A 15,921-nucleotide genomic window follows, 5' to 3' on the forward strand; every position below is an offset into this window, starting at 1 on the left:
ATCTTTCACAGGAAACAACAGTAGTCAGCCAGTTTTGAGTGGGAACGGAGGAGGAAAGTCCTGCAACTACTTCATGGTGTCGCTTTTTAACTTAGGTTATTATCCCAGTCTCTTTCCTCAAAAGAAAATCTGCTTAGAAACAACTTGTTCATGAGACCTTGCATATCCTTTCTAGATTCTTGTGTTCACATTCTCCTTTGCTTGTCTGTCACATACTTATGTATTCCCAGAAGTGACAGATATGCACAGTCTAACCTTGGAGTACATAAACTATTCTTTGGGAATTTAGACTTGAAATTATTATAAGATGCCTGATTTTCACTTTGGTCTGCAGTTCAAGATTCCAGAAACTACATTTTGGAGTGTTTCCTGTTATTTGCTGGAAAAATGGACATGATATTTGTTCGAGTGACTCATGTTCTGCCATGAGAGGATATCCTGTTCTACAATAAAAGAAACAGATTTGTAATTATTTTTTTCCCTTTTCTTAGGTTACTTCTGTTTTCAATGAAGTGACATCATCCTTTGCTTTGAATCCTAAAGTTCTGCAGCAGTTGGACAGTAAGCGACAACAGGTCCAAATGACTGTTACAGAAACCAATCAAGAATGGCAGGTGTTGCATCTGCGAGTCCACACGTTTGCTGCATGTGCAGTTGTGAACTTGCAGCAACTTCCAGAAAAACTAAATCCTGTTATAAAACCCTTAATGGAAGCTATCAAAAAAGAAGAGAATACACTTGTGCAAAACTATGTGGCTTCATGTATAGCAAAGTTACTTCAGCAGTGTACAACAAGATCTCCTTGTCCAAACTCAAAAATTATAAAAAATCTCTGCAACTCCCTCTGTGTGGATCCACATCTTACCCCCTTAGCAGCATGTCCAGCACAGCCTCAGAGTAGCCATGAAAACTCAAAAGGTATGACATTATATCTAAGACTTTCAACATTCTTAAAATGTCTGTGCTTATTTCTGAACTGTTAAAATGAATGTTTGAGTCTTGTTTTCTGTGCTTTTAAAATGCCAGCAACTGAGTATTTATTAGTAATGATTTGATTTAGGTATTTTAAACTCCGTTTGTGTGCAAGTAATATGTATTTTTTCAGAACATATATGTATAAAAGACTTCATTTCCAGTTTTCCATTATTGACTGTTGTTCAGTTGTTGTCTGCTTATGATCATATTTCACATATGTTATGAAGCTTTTCTTTGAAATTGAGTAAGTATAGGAACTAGTGGCCTGTTAAAAAAGTCTGACTTATGTTCCATTCCATAGGCTAATAGTTACGTAAAAAAAGATGGGATCAGTGTTCAAAATGAACAAATAATCCTGTACATGCAATTGTCATGGATTCATTAAATGGCTGTCCACTATTGCAAATGTATGCATTAAACAAACAACCCAAATTAAGATCTTAACAGTCTCAAAGATTCTAACCTGCTTTAAGGTTTGACCATTGTACATTTTAGATTTTCTTAATGAATGTGTCCTCCATCTCAGAGTACAGTAACATTCATATGATTGAAAATAAAGCTCTTTGGTATATATGGAAACATCAACAAATCCAAATATAATGATGGCATCTCTTACTGTATCATGATATTGAACTGTTTGTAAAGGACACAGAACAGAAGTTTGTTTCAACTTCAGAACATAATGTAGTTTTGTGAAATAAAATTGTGCAAACTTTTTATATTGGATTGAAGATCGTTACCTGTGCTTCTTAATGAATAAGAATTTGTGGTAGTGAGCACACTTAGATTTTCATTCCAACTCTGTAATGTGCTCATAACAGAGTAACTGTATTCTGTAGTGAAGTGCCATTGTCCTCAAGGATGCAAAAAAATGCCCCTTTTTTTAAAGTACAATCACCAGATGACATGTAGGTACCTATCACTTCTGTCTTTGTGTTAAAATGCAGCTTAAATTGTTGTCAGCTGTTCTCTCTTTTGTTTTAGGGTCCAACTCTGATAAAGATGGGATGCAGCATACAGTTACTAAGCACAGGGGCATAATTACACTGTACAGACATCAAAAAGCTGCTTTTGCCATCACAAGTCGGCGAGGTCCTACTCCGAAAGCTCCAAAAGCCCCTATTGCAGATCTGCCCACGGGTAGCAGTGGAAGCATTCCTACAGAGCTGGATGAGGTGCAATTTCACATCCACCCCTCCCTTCTGTTACATCAAATTCACTGCAATTGATAGCATTATAATAGGAATGTCCAGGATCTCTTCATGAGAGAACTGAGCTGAGCATGTTTGTTTTAACTCTTCAGTATATCATTAAGAAAATTAATTTATTAATAACTCCTGAAACTTTATTGTATAATGCGAATATCGATATAAATTCATGCAAATAGTTTTCCACAAACTGCAGTGATTGTGTCCTGTTAGCCCTGTTACTGTTGGCCATCTTGATGCATGTAGGAAGCCTCTGAAGAATTAAACCCAATAATTGAAATGTGACCGGCTTCAGGATGTGTGTGCAATTTCCACACTTAATATTCTAAACTTTTTTGGTACTGTTCCATTAATTTCATATTTCAGTGTATTTTAATAAGATCATAGTCAAGAGTGTGGTTTCTAAACAGTCTTGTGGATTTTGTTTTTGATTTATTAATGTATTTAATCAATTCTGATTTGCAAAAAGAGTGGGAGCAAGAGAAGCGGCTTAGTAACAGATCAAGTTTCTCACAAGTTTTGGTAGCATGTTACAGTCTTGGTGTCATTATATTGGCAATATTTGAGGTTCTGGAATTGGAACCAGTTGGAAAATATCTTGTAGAAATGGACTCGTATCAGCAAAAGCCAAATCTCAAATTAATGTACTTTAAATAATCTATTACAAAATATTTTTTTTGCCTGTATAAAGAATAAAGTAATTAACTTGGGGGAAAGAAAATCAGTAAATGTGTTGTCATAGGTATAAACACAATCAGAATTGAAAGCCTATATAATGAGAACTTCCTTGAAAATAATTTTTTAAATGTATCTGTTCTCACTACTTTGTTAAATTGTTTAATTCTAGGCTCAGAAACCTTATGTTGTACAGAGAAGAGGAGCTGAATTTGCCTTATCTACTATAGCTAAACACTTTGGTGCTGAAATGGCAACAGGATTGCCACATCTCTGGGATGCTATGGTTGGTTCCTTAAGGAACAACATTCACATAAATAATTTTGGTAATTATAGTTCTGCTCTAAGCTGGGAGGGCAGGTAGGCTGGGGTTGTATGTCAGACTTAAACTGAACACTTTTTCTGCTTCTACCAGACCGGAAGTCGTTACTGGAAAAAGGAGATGCTCCTGCCCAGGAGCTTGTAAATTCCTTGCAGGTTTTTGAAACAACAGCAGCTTCAATGGCTACTCAGCTACATCCTCTGGTAATCCACTTTAGTCTGTTCATTGCCTCTGTTTTAAATCTTTGTTTTGTAAGACATATCTTTAGATCTTGTTCTGATTTTGCTCAAATGGTGTCTTTAGTCCCTCACTAGCCTGCCTGTTCTCAAAGTCCTGTAGCCTGGTCTCAGTAAACTGAAGACATAACCTTCAGCAGTTAAGCTGTACAGTTTTAAGGCTATTTTTCTGTGTTCTGTAGGATGTCAAATTCTGTATTTGTTTATGCAGGTTGTAAAATAAACCACAAAAGCAAACAGCTACCTACAATTTAGCCTTGGCCTCTTCTTTTTTGAATGAGCTGTCCAAACAAGATTGTGTCCTAAGTTTGAGTTAGGATAGTATTTATGCCACTGTGTTACATTGACATCAGCATCTTGGCTCTGCTTCAATTTAATTCTGTATTTCCTACAACTGGAGAACAGACTGATGATAGGATGCCTTTCTTTTGTAGTGAAAGTACAGGTATCTGATACAAGAGCACATTTGTACTGATGGTGAAAAAAAAGACATATAGGTATACACATACCCCACTGGGAATATGCAGATTTTCTTCTGGGTGTCTTCCTTGTCATACAGAATTAATGAGATTCCCAATATGAATAATTCATCTGCTTAAACACAAATGGGATAAATCTAGGACAGGTTTGCTAGCTGGAAGGAATTCTTAAACCTATATATCTGTATTTAAGTGATAATTCTTTTTTTAAATAAAAATTTGAGTACTTAGGAGTATATTTTCAGTGTGAAGCATATCCTTGCCAGTTAAGGGCTTCTTGAATTTTCATTTGGACTAAAATACTAGCTAGTTTTTTACTCTGAATTTTAATTGTATTGGGGAGTAATACTTGGTCAAAGTTCAACTGCTTGTTTCTTCTGAAAGAAACTGTTTTTTAGTTTTAAGCAATTAGGTCTTGTAAAGCAGCCATTTCAGGCACTCTTAAATGTTTTTAAAAAGCTGTTTAGCTGAAAAAAATTGACTAACTTGTTTATAATTCATATTAACCATTTTCCCACCACCCTTTTCTCTATTCAGTTAATACAGCATTTGCCTCATCTTTACATGTGCCTTCAACATCCCAGCACTGCTGTGAGACACATGGCTTCCCGTTGTGTGGGTGTTATGAGCAAAATTGCTACCATGGAAACAATGAATATCTTTCTAGAGAAAGTTCTACCATGGCTGGGAGCAATAGATGACAACACCAAACAAGAAGGTGCAATTGAAGCACTTGCATGTATCCTTGCTTGAGTATTCAGAAATGCAGAAAATTCTTTGCTGTTGCTTAATTTGGTGAACAGAAAGCCATTTTCCTCCTGTGGAATGAAACAGAAGAAACTTTCATTTCCATTGCCCTTATGATCCATCAAATGAAGCTTTGGTGGAGGCGATTCAGTTTCTCAAACCATGCAGTTCACTGGGCTAAATGGAATTGGGTAGATCAGATTTCCCTTGTTCTGCATTGTTTTGTTTCTAGAAATCTTGTTTATCTGATTGTAACATATTAAATGACTTTTACCTATTGAGTGTGAAATCTGCTGGATATGTATGTCAGACAGTCCTGAACTGTTAAAAACTATTTCCTTAATAACTGGTCCAGGTGTAATGGAGCAGCTGGATGTTGGTATTGTTCCATACATTGTTCTTCTAGTGGTTCCAGTTCTGGGTAGAATGAGTGATCAGACAAACAGCGTACGTTTTATGGCTACTCAGTGCTTTGCAACATTAATTAGACTAATGCCTCTTGAGGTAAGCTCAAGCTCTTAAGTATATTGAGTATATGAACTATCCTGTATCCATTTTTTTTGCCAGCTGCAAAGTCCAGACTACTGACTAATTAAATGCTGAATGAGTAAAATACTTTTATAGATGTTGAGTCCATATCAGATAATAGAAATGTTTTTTTAAATTGAAGGGAACAGAATTGGACCCTGTGTTAGCAATCTTCTAAATTAATGTTAAAATAAAAATTCTCCTTATAATAAACTTCTTTTAACTGTGTACACAAAGTTAAAGGATGTATTTTAATTTTGTGTGCAATGTTGCTTTTGTTAGTTTGGGCTCAAATGTTTTAGCAGTGATATGTGCACTCTCCCTAGGTATGTGTGTAGGCAAGAGAAATGCATAACGGTATTATTACTTTTGAAGGAAAAAACAATAATAGAAATAATGTAGATATTATTAGAGTCACTTATTTCTAGTTTTTAAAATCAAAAAGCCCTGCCCTACATATTCAGACAAAATACTATGTTATTATGATGCAACAGAGTGTAATCAGTACAGACTTGCTTCAGTTTTTCACTGCTGCTACAACTGGCACACCTCAGACACTTGCTAATGTTGTGTCAAGGACTACAGTGCTTCTGAGCAAGTTAACTTGACCACCAGATGGTAATAGAAGACAGTTTAGAATACATTTCTATGGTAATAATGGAAACCAATTGTCAATTTAATGGTTTTAGTTTATTTTTAATTTAATAGAACCTTAGAACTTGAGATGACTTCTTCTTTGCTCACTTTCAACTTCAACATTTCAGTGTAAGCATACAAAAAGTAACTGCTCCTCTTAAGGCAGATTGCTGGTTAATTTCTGACATGTTCATTCCAGTTGCCATTGGCACCAGTGCTCTTCTTCATATGCATCTTAAACACAGTCCTATGGAATACTCAGGTTCAGGTATATATAGCTCAGGTTCTGAGGGGTTTTTTAAAGCTGTTTTAATAGAATTTAGTGCTCATCTCTTGAAAACATAGCATACTTGTTCTGGTAGTGTATATTATTTGTAAAAAAGAATGTCTGAGCATATTTGGCCTCAAATGGATTCTTTGGGCTTCTGGCCTGGTATGGGAAGTACTTAGGAAGCCATGGTCTGCTGCTAGAAAGGTGTAAAACCCCTTCAAGGTTTGTTTCTCCCAGCAGTTTCCAACTGCTTGAATTCATCTGAATGATTTTGGTGTCACTTTAGATAGGTATAATTCTACTAACTAGGAGAAAAATCCTTCAAACTTTGGATGGTAGCTTGTGTTTCAAAAGATTCTCTAGCCAGCCAGCCACACTCTCTGAGGAGGGGTAGAATAGCTCAGTCTTTGTAGAATCTTGGATAACTTGACCAGAACTTTCCTTCTTCTATGTGATTTGTATTGTTTTTCAGTGTATCTTTTGGAGCAGAGCTTGTCACAATCTGAATGTTTTGACCTGCAAGTAATTGAAAAGTATTTCACAAATATAGTATGTAAATGCTGGATTTGGATTTGTACAGTTGAGAATATTGAAGATCCTTCCCTGTTTGTTTAAAATGTCTAAGTTAGTGTGAGGTTTTATTTATTCATCTCTGTGTGACAACAAAGTCCTGTAGACCTTACATTACTGCTTTAAAAATGTTATCCCAGGCTGGTATACCAGATCCACCAAACATGTCTGAAGAATTAATCAGAATGAAAGCTAAAGAACGTCACTTTCTGGAACAATTACTGGATGGAAAAAAACTGGAAAACTATGAAATTCCAGTACCAATCAAAGCAGAGCTCAGAAAATATCAGCAGGTAACAGCTTATACTTCTATTTTATAAGAGCAGTAAGTTGCAGTCTGATACAATTTCATGGTGTGGTAGGAGTTGTTCAGGTATTGGCTTTTTGCTTGTGGGTTTTTTTGAGGTTGTTTTCTTTTAGCTGTGCTATGTATATCTTGGACTCTTGGATAAGGAATTAAAAATGAAGTAATGCATGCCTCTTACACTGTTGTAATGATATTTATCTCCTGTCTGGATTCTGCCACTTTTCTCAGGGACTGGCCCGTGGGCTGCGCCTTGTTTAGGCTGCCTGTGGCACCACTGCAAAGCCAGGCCTTGCTGTACTGCTGGGACATCTATATTTTTCCCTTTATCCCCCCCTGCTTTGAGTGAATGGGCTGCAGTGAATGCTTTTACAATGATAAACCAGCTCACAGTTTGGCAGTGGTGGATAATAGAACATACAGTGTTTGAACTGAAGCTTAACTAGCTGAAAGCCAGTTTTTACTTCTGAGACATTCTTGGGTTTTTTTGATTTCAGGATGGAGTGAATTGGCTGGCATTTCTCAATAAATACAAACTTCATGGAATTCTTTGTGATGACATGGGCTTAGGAAAAACTTTACAATCCATTTGCATTCTTGCAGGTGATCATTGCCTCAGGTAAGCTTAAACAAACAACATTTTATCTTAGACTTTAATGTTAAGTTTTATCTGTGGTAATGACTGTGGACATAGTCCTGGGCAACTGGCTGTGGGTGGCTGTGCTTAAACAGTGGGATTGGACCAGGTGGCCTCCAGAGGTCCCTTCCAGACTCACACCTCTTCTGTGGAAAAGGATTTTTTTTCAAACTTATATCCTTACAGGGCTCAAGAATATGCAAGAACAAAACTGGTGGACAGTGTTCCTCTTCCCTCCCTGGTGGTGTGCCCTCCTACACTCACAGGACACTGGGTGGATGAAGTGGGCAAATTTTGCTCAAAAGAATATCTTAATCCATTGCACTACACAGGACCTCCTACTGAGAGAGCACGGTAATCTATCTTGCATTTATGACTGGGGTTATAGTAAAATATCACACATAGGCTATAATTTTGCAATTCACTGTACTGCTACTGCTGAACCATAGTTTGTGGGCATGGGAAACCTTGTGATAGGACCCTTAAAGGCTGAATTAATAGCATATGTAAGGAACACTTCAATTTAATCCTCTTTTTTTTTTTCCTCTTAAGATTACAACATCAGGTGAAAAGACACAATCTCATAGTGGCTTCATATGATGTTGTAAGAAATGACATTGACTTCTTCAGGTAAGAGTTGGCTCTTTTTTGAGATTTTTTTAATAGTGTAGAATTTTAAGTGTTACTTAAGTCTGTTGTTCTTTTCTAGAAATATTAAGTTTAATTACTGCATTCTTGATGAAGGCCATGTAATAAAAAATGGAAAAACAAAGCTGTCAAAAGCAGTAAAACAGCTGACTGCTAATTACAGGATAATTCTTTCTGGGACACCAATCCAGGTAAGTGCTTTTCTTTTTTGGATGAATGGCAGAAAGCAGGCAAGAAAGATGTTTTTACTGTACCTTTTACCAATCACCTTGTTCAAAGCGTAAGTTGTAAAACTGCTAAATGCTTGAAATGACATCTTTTTCTTTTCCTGGTTTACCCAAGTATAGGGGAATGGGTGCAGGTTTCATGTTACTAATGGGGTTCAAAAGTTGGCAGCAACTTGTTCTTTGAGTATGAGGCAGGGAAGCAAAGAGCATTTCCTTATGGCTCTAGTGAAATTAGCAGGAATTGCAATTGTGAGAACTCCTGATCTGGGGCTTTGTCATAATGACTTGTCTGTGCAGTGTGTGTCTCATCCAGGACTAAGACCACTGGTGTCTTCTGGGTTTTGTTGTCCAGAAGAAGTCAGGGTGTGGCTTAAGACACTGAACACAGTAGACAGTCAATTTACATTTTAAAATGCATGTAGAAGTATTCCTGTCACTCAGTTGCATGAAAGCCACCAAGATCCAGCAGCTCGGGAGTGTGTTGTAGTGTTAGATTTGTAGAGTTCTTTAGGCAGTGTTAAGTACCTATGGAAGTTTTTCTGGTAACTTGTAACAATTTTTACTTTTGAAAATAATTTATCAAATGTTTCTTTTTGTGTTCAGAACAACGTCTTAGAGTTGTGGTCGTTATTTGACTTCCTTATGCCGGGATTTTTGGGTACTGAACGCCAGTTTGCAGCTCGTTATGGCAAACCAATACTAGCAAGTAGAGATGCCCGAAGCTCCAGTCGAGAACAAGAAGCTGGTAAGGAAGGACCAAATGTTCAATCTTTGGTTTTTTTGTTCTAGCCTTCTAAATGGGAACTGCTAGTGAAAAGCAAGTGTGGTCAGTTCCAACATCAGAGACTGGGGGAGGAGCTGAATATTTTGAAAAATGGGGGTTTTTTTCCTCTAAAATACAGCTTCTGTTGCCCTCACTAGGCGTTCTTGCAATGGAAGCCCTGCACCGCCAAGTCTTGCCATTCCTGCTAAGGAGAATGAAAGAGGATGTGCTGCAAGACCTCCCACCCAAAATTATTCAAGATTATTACTGTATCCTCAGTCCTCTACAGGTATGCTTAAAAAGTACCTGAAAGTTTAGTGTTTTCAGCACAGTTAAGACCATAAAGGAACCACTTCCTGTGTCAGTCTGATGTCACCTCTGACATTCTCTAGGACCACAGGACTAAAAGGTTTTCTGGTATGTGTTTAAAAAACTAATTTTAGCTTGGTTGTAATAGAGAATTTCTTCAGTCTGTTGTTCAGGCATCTGCTGTTTTTAGGTAATACTTTCTAAGTTGAAAGAAAACAAATGGCAGGAGATTCCATTGTTAATGTTTATCTTGTATTACATATGAAGTAACTTTCTTGATGTGTGTAATTCAGAATTTTAAATTGGAGCTGAACTCTGACCTGGTCTACAGGTTCAGCTCTATGAAGATTTTGCCAAGTCTCGTGCCAAATGTGATATTGATGAAACTGTTTCTTCACTGAATGAAGAAACCGAAAAACCAAAGCTTAAAGCTACAGGTCATGTATTTCAGGTACAGATTTTCTTATTTCCTGGTACATACATTTCTGATAACTGTATTTATGGGTTTAGTAAAAAATTGAAATAGTGGACTTAGACATTTGTGGCTATATGACCTAAGCAGAATATTTATGCCTTGAGTGTGATATATAGCTATTACGTTTAAATTACAGGTTTTGTCTTAGGAAGCATAACACTGTCTTGTATATTTAATGTATTCTGCTCAGCTGGTGTTCAGCTTTATTGTGGATCTTGTAAAAACTGACTACCAAAACAGGAAAACCTCAAAACAAGAGAGAAGTAATTTGGACTTCATCAGCTGTTTCACTACAACATTAAGATTCTAAAACATGGACAAAAAATTTCCTTAAGGTTAGATCCGAATTTATGAAGGTTCACGATCTTACAGAATTGCAGATTAAGTCTTGGCTAATTGGAAACAATAATTCTGAGAGGCTCTTCACTGCTCCCAAACCCATGTCCTCTATTGCACTCGGATGAAAAGTGTGAGAAACGTTAGGCTTTGAACTTTTCCTGCAACAGGGGCAAGATGGCTATGCATGTAACAGTTTTTGGATACAATTTGAAATACAGGTTTTCTTAATATAAATGGGCACCTTTCTTTTCATGAAAATACACCATACAGTCCAGATTGTGGAATGTGGTTGAATGGCCCCTATATTTAGGGTCAGTTTTCTTCATCATTTTCCTGTAGCTACATTCTTGCTAACCATTTCTTTGACCTTCACTCCCTAAATAAAGGCATTGCAATACTTACGGAAGCTGTGCAACCACCCAGCGTTAGTGCTGACAACCCAACACCCAGAATATAAAAGAATTACAGAGCAACTTGCAGCTCAGAACTCGTCCCTTCGAGATATCCAACATGCACCTAAGCTGTCTGCTTTAAAACAAGTAAGTATATGTGTGGTTGTACCTTAAGTTTCCTAAAACGTGTCTCTCCTGATGTTATAATTTAGAAGGTTTTATTTAAGATTTCATGAATATGAAAACTCTTCTTAATAAAATTAAGTAGCAAATGAAAAAGAATACAAGAGTGTTCTAGGTATATGCCCTATTTTTCCTGGTAATTCAAGGGGGAAGGGAAAGCACAATCGTAGTTCAAGGCATTGATGTTTACATAGTTTTGCTGCCATATCGAAAACCTTACTCTTATTTCTGTTCTGGTTGCAGAAGAATTTTTCTCATGTGTATTATATGTTACATCATTACCTTGATAAAGTTAAATTGTCATACAGACTTTACTTTTCTTCATTTAGCTTTGCTTACAATAGAACTTCTTTTCTGGCAATGCTCAAGTTTTTCAGAGTTTGACAATGAAGCCAAACTTTGCCTTATGTCATTTAAGTGACTGTCACAGATTTCCTTATGTAGTTTTGTTTCTCTCATTTCTACTTTTGATAGTCCATGCATGTGAGTATTTACACAATTATCTACCGTCATTCTGATGCTCTGTTACTTTAAGCTGCTGCTGGACTGTGGCTTGGGGAATGGTGGATCTTCAGAAAGTGGTACAGAAGCTGTTGTGGCCCAGCACAGAGTACTCATCTTCTGTCAACTTAAAAGTATGCTGGATATAGTGGAGCACGACCTTCTCAGACCTCAGTTACCTTCAGTCACTTATTTGCGACTAGATGGCAGCATACCTGCTGGTCAGAGGCATTCCATTGTTTCACGGTATGTTATCCCCTCACAACTGCATGAGGCAACTGTAGTGAACTGTGTTATTTATATGGTGTATAATTGTTCTCTTCTCTGCCTCAAAGCAGTTGAGGTTCATCAACTTTTTATTTAAATGGAACTTACAATTTTAAACTTTTTTTTTATATGCAGGTTTAATAATGACCCATCTATAGATGTTCTTTTGCTCACCACTCATGTTGGTGGGCTGGGGCTTAACTTAACAGGGGCTGATACAGTAGTATTTGTGGAACATGACTGGAACCCAATGAGAGACCTGCAAGCCATGGATCGGGCACATCGCATTGGGCAGGTGAAAATCTCTTCATTTCCCCTAAGTGTGGATTTTTTCTTGCTGAACTTGAATTTGGTTAAGATGGATTGAAGCATAAAAAAAGGTGATATCTGTGGGTTTCTGCCAGGCTTCTCTTGATCCTGATTTCTTGCAAATACGCCAGATGCTGAAGTGTGTACTTTCTTTTTCTGTCCCCAAATTGGTATGTCTTCTCTTCTGAACTTCCTGAGCTGCTGAGGAGAGGCAAGGAAAGCGTCACCCTTCAGTGGAGGGAGAGACATGATTGAGATAAGAAACTGAAGGGAAGCCCCCATAGGGTTGTCCTTCTGATGCTTGGACAGGGAAAGAGTGACTGCTGTTAGTCTTCCTCTACAGCTGTAAAAATCAGTGAATTCTTCCAAAGTATAGATGCAATTGAAGATGCCTCTATTATACACTGGCATAATCTTTTCATCTAAAATCTAAGTACAGTTACTGAAGGGTAACTCCAAGCTGCTTCTAGACTGTCCTTGATGAACACTAAAAGCTTATGGTTTCCTGAATACCCAAGATAATACTTTTTAGCTAAATGTGCTTTTTTTTCTTTCAGAAACGTGTTGTTAATGTGTATCGCCTGATAACCAGGGGAACTCTGGAGGAGAAGATCATGGGTCTTCAAAAGTTCAAAATGAATATTGCAAATACAGTGATCAGCCAAGAAAACACAAGCCTACAGAGCATGGGAACAGAGCAGCTTCTTGATCTGTTCACTCTTGACAAGGTAAAGAAACGCTTTTACAAGTACCTACCAGAAACAGAGTAAGCTTAGGGAAAAGCTTTGCTTTGAAATGTGAAATGTAATCTCATGAATGTGTTAAGTTGGACTGATGAATAGTAGACAGATCTCTAAGAAACAGGAGGGATTGATATTTCTCCAAAAGACTCATCAGACTTGAACAATTTGTTACATTCCTGGAAACAGTATTCTGTATTGTAACTGGAATATTTTTTCTTTTGTGAAGGATGGGAAAACTGAGAAAGCAGATACCTCTACCTCTTCTGGGAAAGCATCAATGAAATCAGTTCTCGAAAACCTTGGAGAACTGTGGGATCAAGAGCAGTATGACACTGAGTACAGTCTTGAAAACTTTATGCATTCATTAAAATAACCATCCTGTGTTTGTAATGCAGCTGCTGCTAGTTCACATTTTTCTGCTGATATTCAGCAAACTTCAAAGCATATAGAGTGAACCTTTAGCTTAATGTGTAAATAGACTTACTGAAAGAAGAATTTTCAGAAGAGTGGCACCAAGTAGTGTCACCTGTTTCACTGGGAAGTTATTATGTCTTAAACATTTGCACTGTATAAAAACTTTAAATGTAAACATTGTGAGGTGGTTTGAATTTTACTTGTTCTGAACAGCTGCAAATTCTTACTTGGTAGAACAAAGCAAGTTTTTACATTTGTTAACAAGTGTTACTTGTGTTTGAGGTTAAGTCCACCATTCTTTCTTTCTGTATCTATAATAGTTTTGTACAGTTGTTTCAGTGAGTATTTCAGGTTTTTCAGTGTACATTTTTCTTTTAAACACAACTTACTTTTATGGTGTATTAAAAAAGCAGTTTTCAACTTTCATTTGGATCATTTCAGGACTTGTACCACCAGAGGCAAAGCCTAGAAGCCTTGGACATACTCAATAATTAAATGGCACTAGGCCTGTGCACCCACCTTTGTACATTAAATATATCATGCTATTCAGTCTTTTGACACCATCTTGAGAGAATGGCTCACTTGAACTTTTTAATGTAATGAGCTCTATTAAATACAGGTAATGGCCTATTTGAGGCCACATTTGCATCCTGTTAGCAGGGGTGTACTTTTTTAATTTATCTATAAGGCTAGAATATAGCCACTTTGAGAGATGCATGCATTCAGTATGTTTCAATCCTATATATTTTTTGTAACTAAAGGAAGAAATTAAATATACAGACAGATGTTTTCCAGAAGTGATTTTACACTGTCTAGGATTCTAAAATCCATGCTAAAGTGACTGTTTACTGAACTGGTGCATGATTTAAAGCTTCTTAAAGGAATAGGGAGGACTTTTTTCTTTAGGAGAAAATATACATAGAAATACCTACATTCAGTTTGAGGTAATGGATAGTTGAAATTGTGTAACAAAGATAGTAAAGGACTTTAATAGGAGTAAGTGAGATTAATATGGCTGTGTGTTATGCAGCTTTTTATAAAAGGGAGGCAGTAGTAAAAGTGTGTTTCTAGATGTGCATATATACCAGTATATGCACTTTTTATAAATATTAAATTATAGATAACTTACAGCAGTTGTCTGAATACATAGAATATATGTATAAATAAACCCTAAGGTTTGTAGCTTGCTGTGTGCGTAAGCATCAGAGCTTAAAAACCACCAGAGACCTCAACTATTGTAAAATAAGATTGTTTTAAAACTATATAAGTCAAGACAGTTCTGCAGCATTGGAGTTGAATTAATGTCACATTTCAGTAGTTTTGAACTGCCAGATTGTAACTAAATTAGCATTCCATGAAAATAAAATAAACTGGGAATATATATCTTGTTTGTCCGTGTTTAGTTTTGTTCTTGTAGAGAAGACTTAGCTGGTTATATAAAAAAACCCAATAGTTTGGAAATTGCAGCTGGATTACTATTATTATATTAGTTAATTTCTACTTTCATACTTGGAATATTTTGGTTGTGCTTCCAACTGATGATCCAAGCAGGGGAGAGAAGATAGGGCTTGGTGTTCTCGTTGCAGAGAAGTTATAGTGCTGGAACACTGCATACTTGAAGGTAACTTGGTGCAGTATTTTGGTGACAATGCCAAGAAATAACAAGACATTTGAATAAAGAAACCTCTTTAGTCATAAACACTACGTATGTTTTTCTTCAAGAGTTTTATTTATAGGAATTTTTCAGTGGTAGGAAAACTTTGACTCCTGTTGGAAAAGAAATACACAGCTAAGGACTGTCTTAAACCAGTTATTTATCACATTGAGGTTGCTATGCAACCATAATAATTTTAGTGATGGCTCTCTTGGATATGACATCAAAAAGACTCCTGCACCTGGAAAAAGCAGGGGGAGCAGAACCTAGAATAACTGTTTCAAGATTATTTTATGTACTGACTGATTTTAAGTGTTCTGTGAATCAACACTTTCAAAATGGAAACCAGCAGAAACACTGCACCAAGGATATAAAAAATTGGTTTTAGTTACTTTAATATTTAACAAAGAGCTCTTCCATGCTTTCCAAGCCAGCAGACCATTTGCCATGATTCGCTTGTTTGTGCAGTGTTCTCAGTGCACAAAACTGGATTCATTTACAGCAAAACTCAAGCAAGAAATTGCTCTTGGAATGCCTTTAGCTGCAGGTGACCTGTTTATTTGATCAGCTGGACCAGAGTCTGGCCTGGAACAGAAAAGGCTGGGTTTTTTTTTATTTCTAGGCTGAACTAAAATTTCAAAGAACCAAGTTCTCATCACCAATCACTTTGCTTTCCAGTTCTTTCCCAACTCTAATTAAGACATACCCTAAACCTTGATGACTTGAGGCCCAAAAACCCCATGAACTGTGCATAGAACCACAAACAGTCACAGAATGTTTTGTGTCTGAAGGGCTCTTAAAGAACATCTAGTTCCAATCCCCCTGCTGTGGGCAGGCTCACCTATCAGACCAGGTTGCTCAGAACCCCGTCCAACCTGGCCTTCAACACTCCCAGGATTGGGGCACCTGCAACTTCTCTGTGTGACCTTTTCCAGTGCCACCCAAGGCTTGATGTGTCTTGTGTAATTTGCATGGAATTAAACTAGTCTATCTCATAATTTAATAGCATCAAAAACCACCAATAGTCACCAAAGCCAGACCTTCAAATTAATGTAGTTCCCAATTCTCAAAGCTTGCTAACCTGTGAAAACTAAGTACCTCTTACTGGT

The 15,921-nt window shown here is 36.9% G+C and overlaps 1 protein-coding gene across 2 annotated transcripts in view; it reads left to right on the forward strand.

Moving 5' to 3' along the window:
* The window catches only part of BTAF1 (B-TFIID TATA-box binding protein associated factor 1), a 42,422-nt gene extending 27,881 nt beyond the window's left edge, over positions 1-14,541 (forward strand). For both annotated transcript variants that reach the window (XM_071563386.1, XM_071563388.1), the window contains exons 20-38: positions 492-918; positions 1,960-2,150; positions 3,031-3,184; positions 3,274-3,383; positions 4,433-4,634; positions 4,998-5,146; positions 6,788-6,940; positions 7,449-7,570; positions 7,775-7,942; positions 8,141-8,218; positions 8,298-8,427; positions 9,067-9,208; positions 9,385-9,515; positions 9,867-9,986; positions 10,736-10,888; positions 11,460-11,671; positions 11,828-11,987; positions 12,559-12,729; positions 12,971-14,541. In XM_071563386.1, the coding sequence (XP_071419487.1) occupies positions 492-918; positions 1,960-2,150; positions 3,031-3,184; positions 3,274-3,383; positions 4,433-4,634; positions 4,998-5,146; positions 6,788-6,940; positions 7,449-7,570; positions 7,775-7,942; positions 8,141-8,218; positions 8,298-8,427; positions 9,067-9,208; positions 9,385-9,515; positions 9,867-9,986; positions 10,736-10,888; positions 11,460-11,671; positions 11,828-11,987; positions 12,559-12,729; positions 12,971-13,117 (3,120 nt within the window). In that variant the 3' untranslated portion in view covers positions 13,118-14,541. The remainder of the gene's footprint in view (positions 1-491; positions 919-1,959; positions 2,151-3,030; positions 3,185-3,273; positions 3,384-4,432; positions 4,635-4,997; positions 5,147-6,787; positions 6,941-7,448; positions 7,571-7,774; positions 7,943-8,140; positions 8,219-8,297; positions 8,428-9,066; positions 9,209-9,384; positions 9,516-9,866; positions 9,987-10,735; positions 10,889-11,459; positions 11,672-11,827; positions 11,988-12,558; positions 12,730-12,970) is intronic.
* The last annotated feature ends 1,380 nt before the right edge of the window (positions 14,542-15,921 follow it).

The sequence above is a fragment of the Pithys albifrons genome, chromosome 9 (genome assembly GCF_047495875.1).
Source record: "Pithys albifrons albifrons isolate INPA30051 chromosome 9, PitAlb_v1, whole genome shotgun sequence".
NCBI classification, from domain to species: Eukaryota; Metazoa; Chordata; class Aves; order Passeriformes; family Thamnophilidae; genus Pithys; species Pithys albifrons.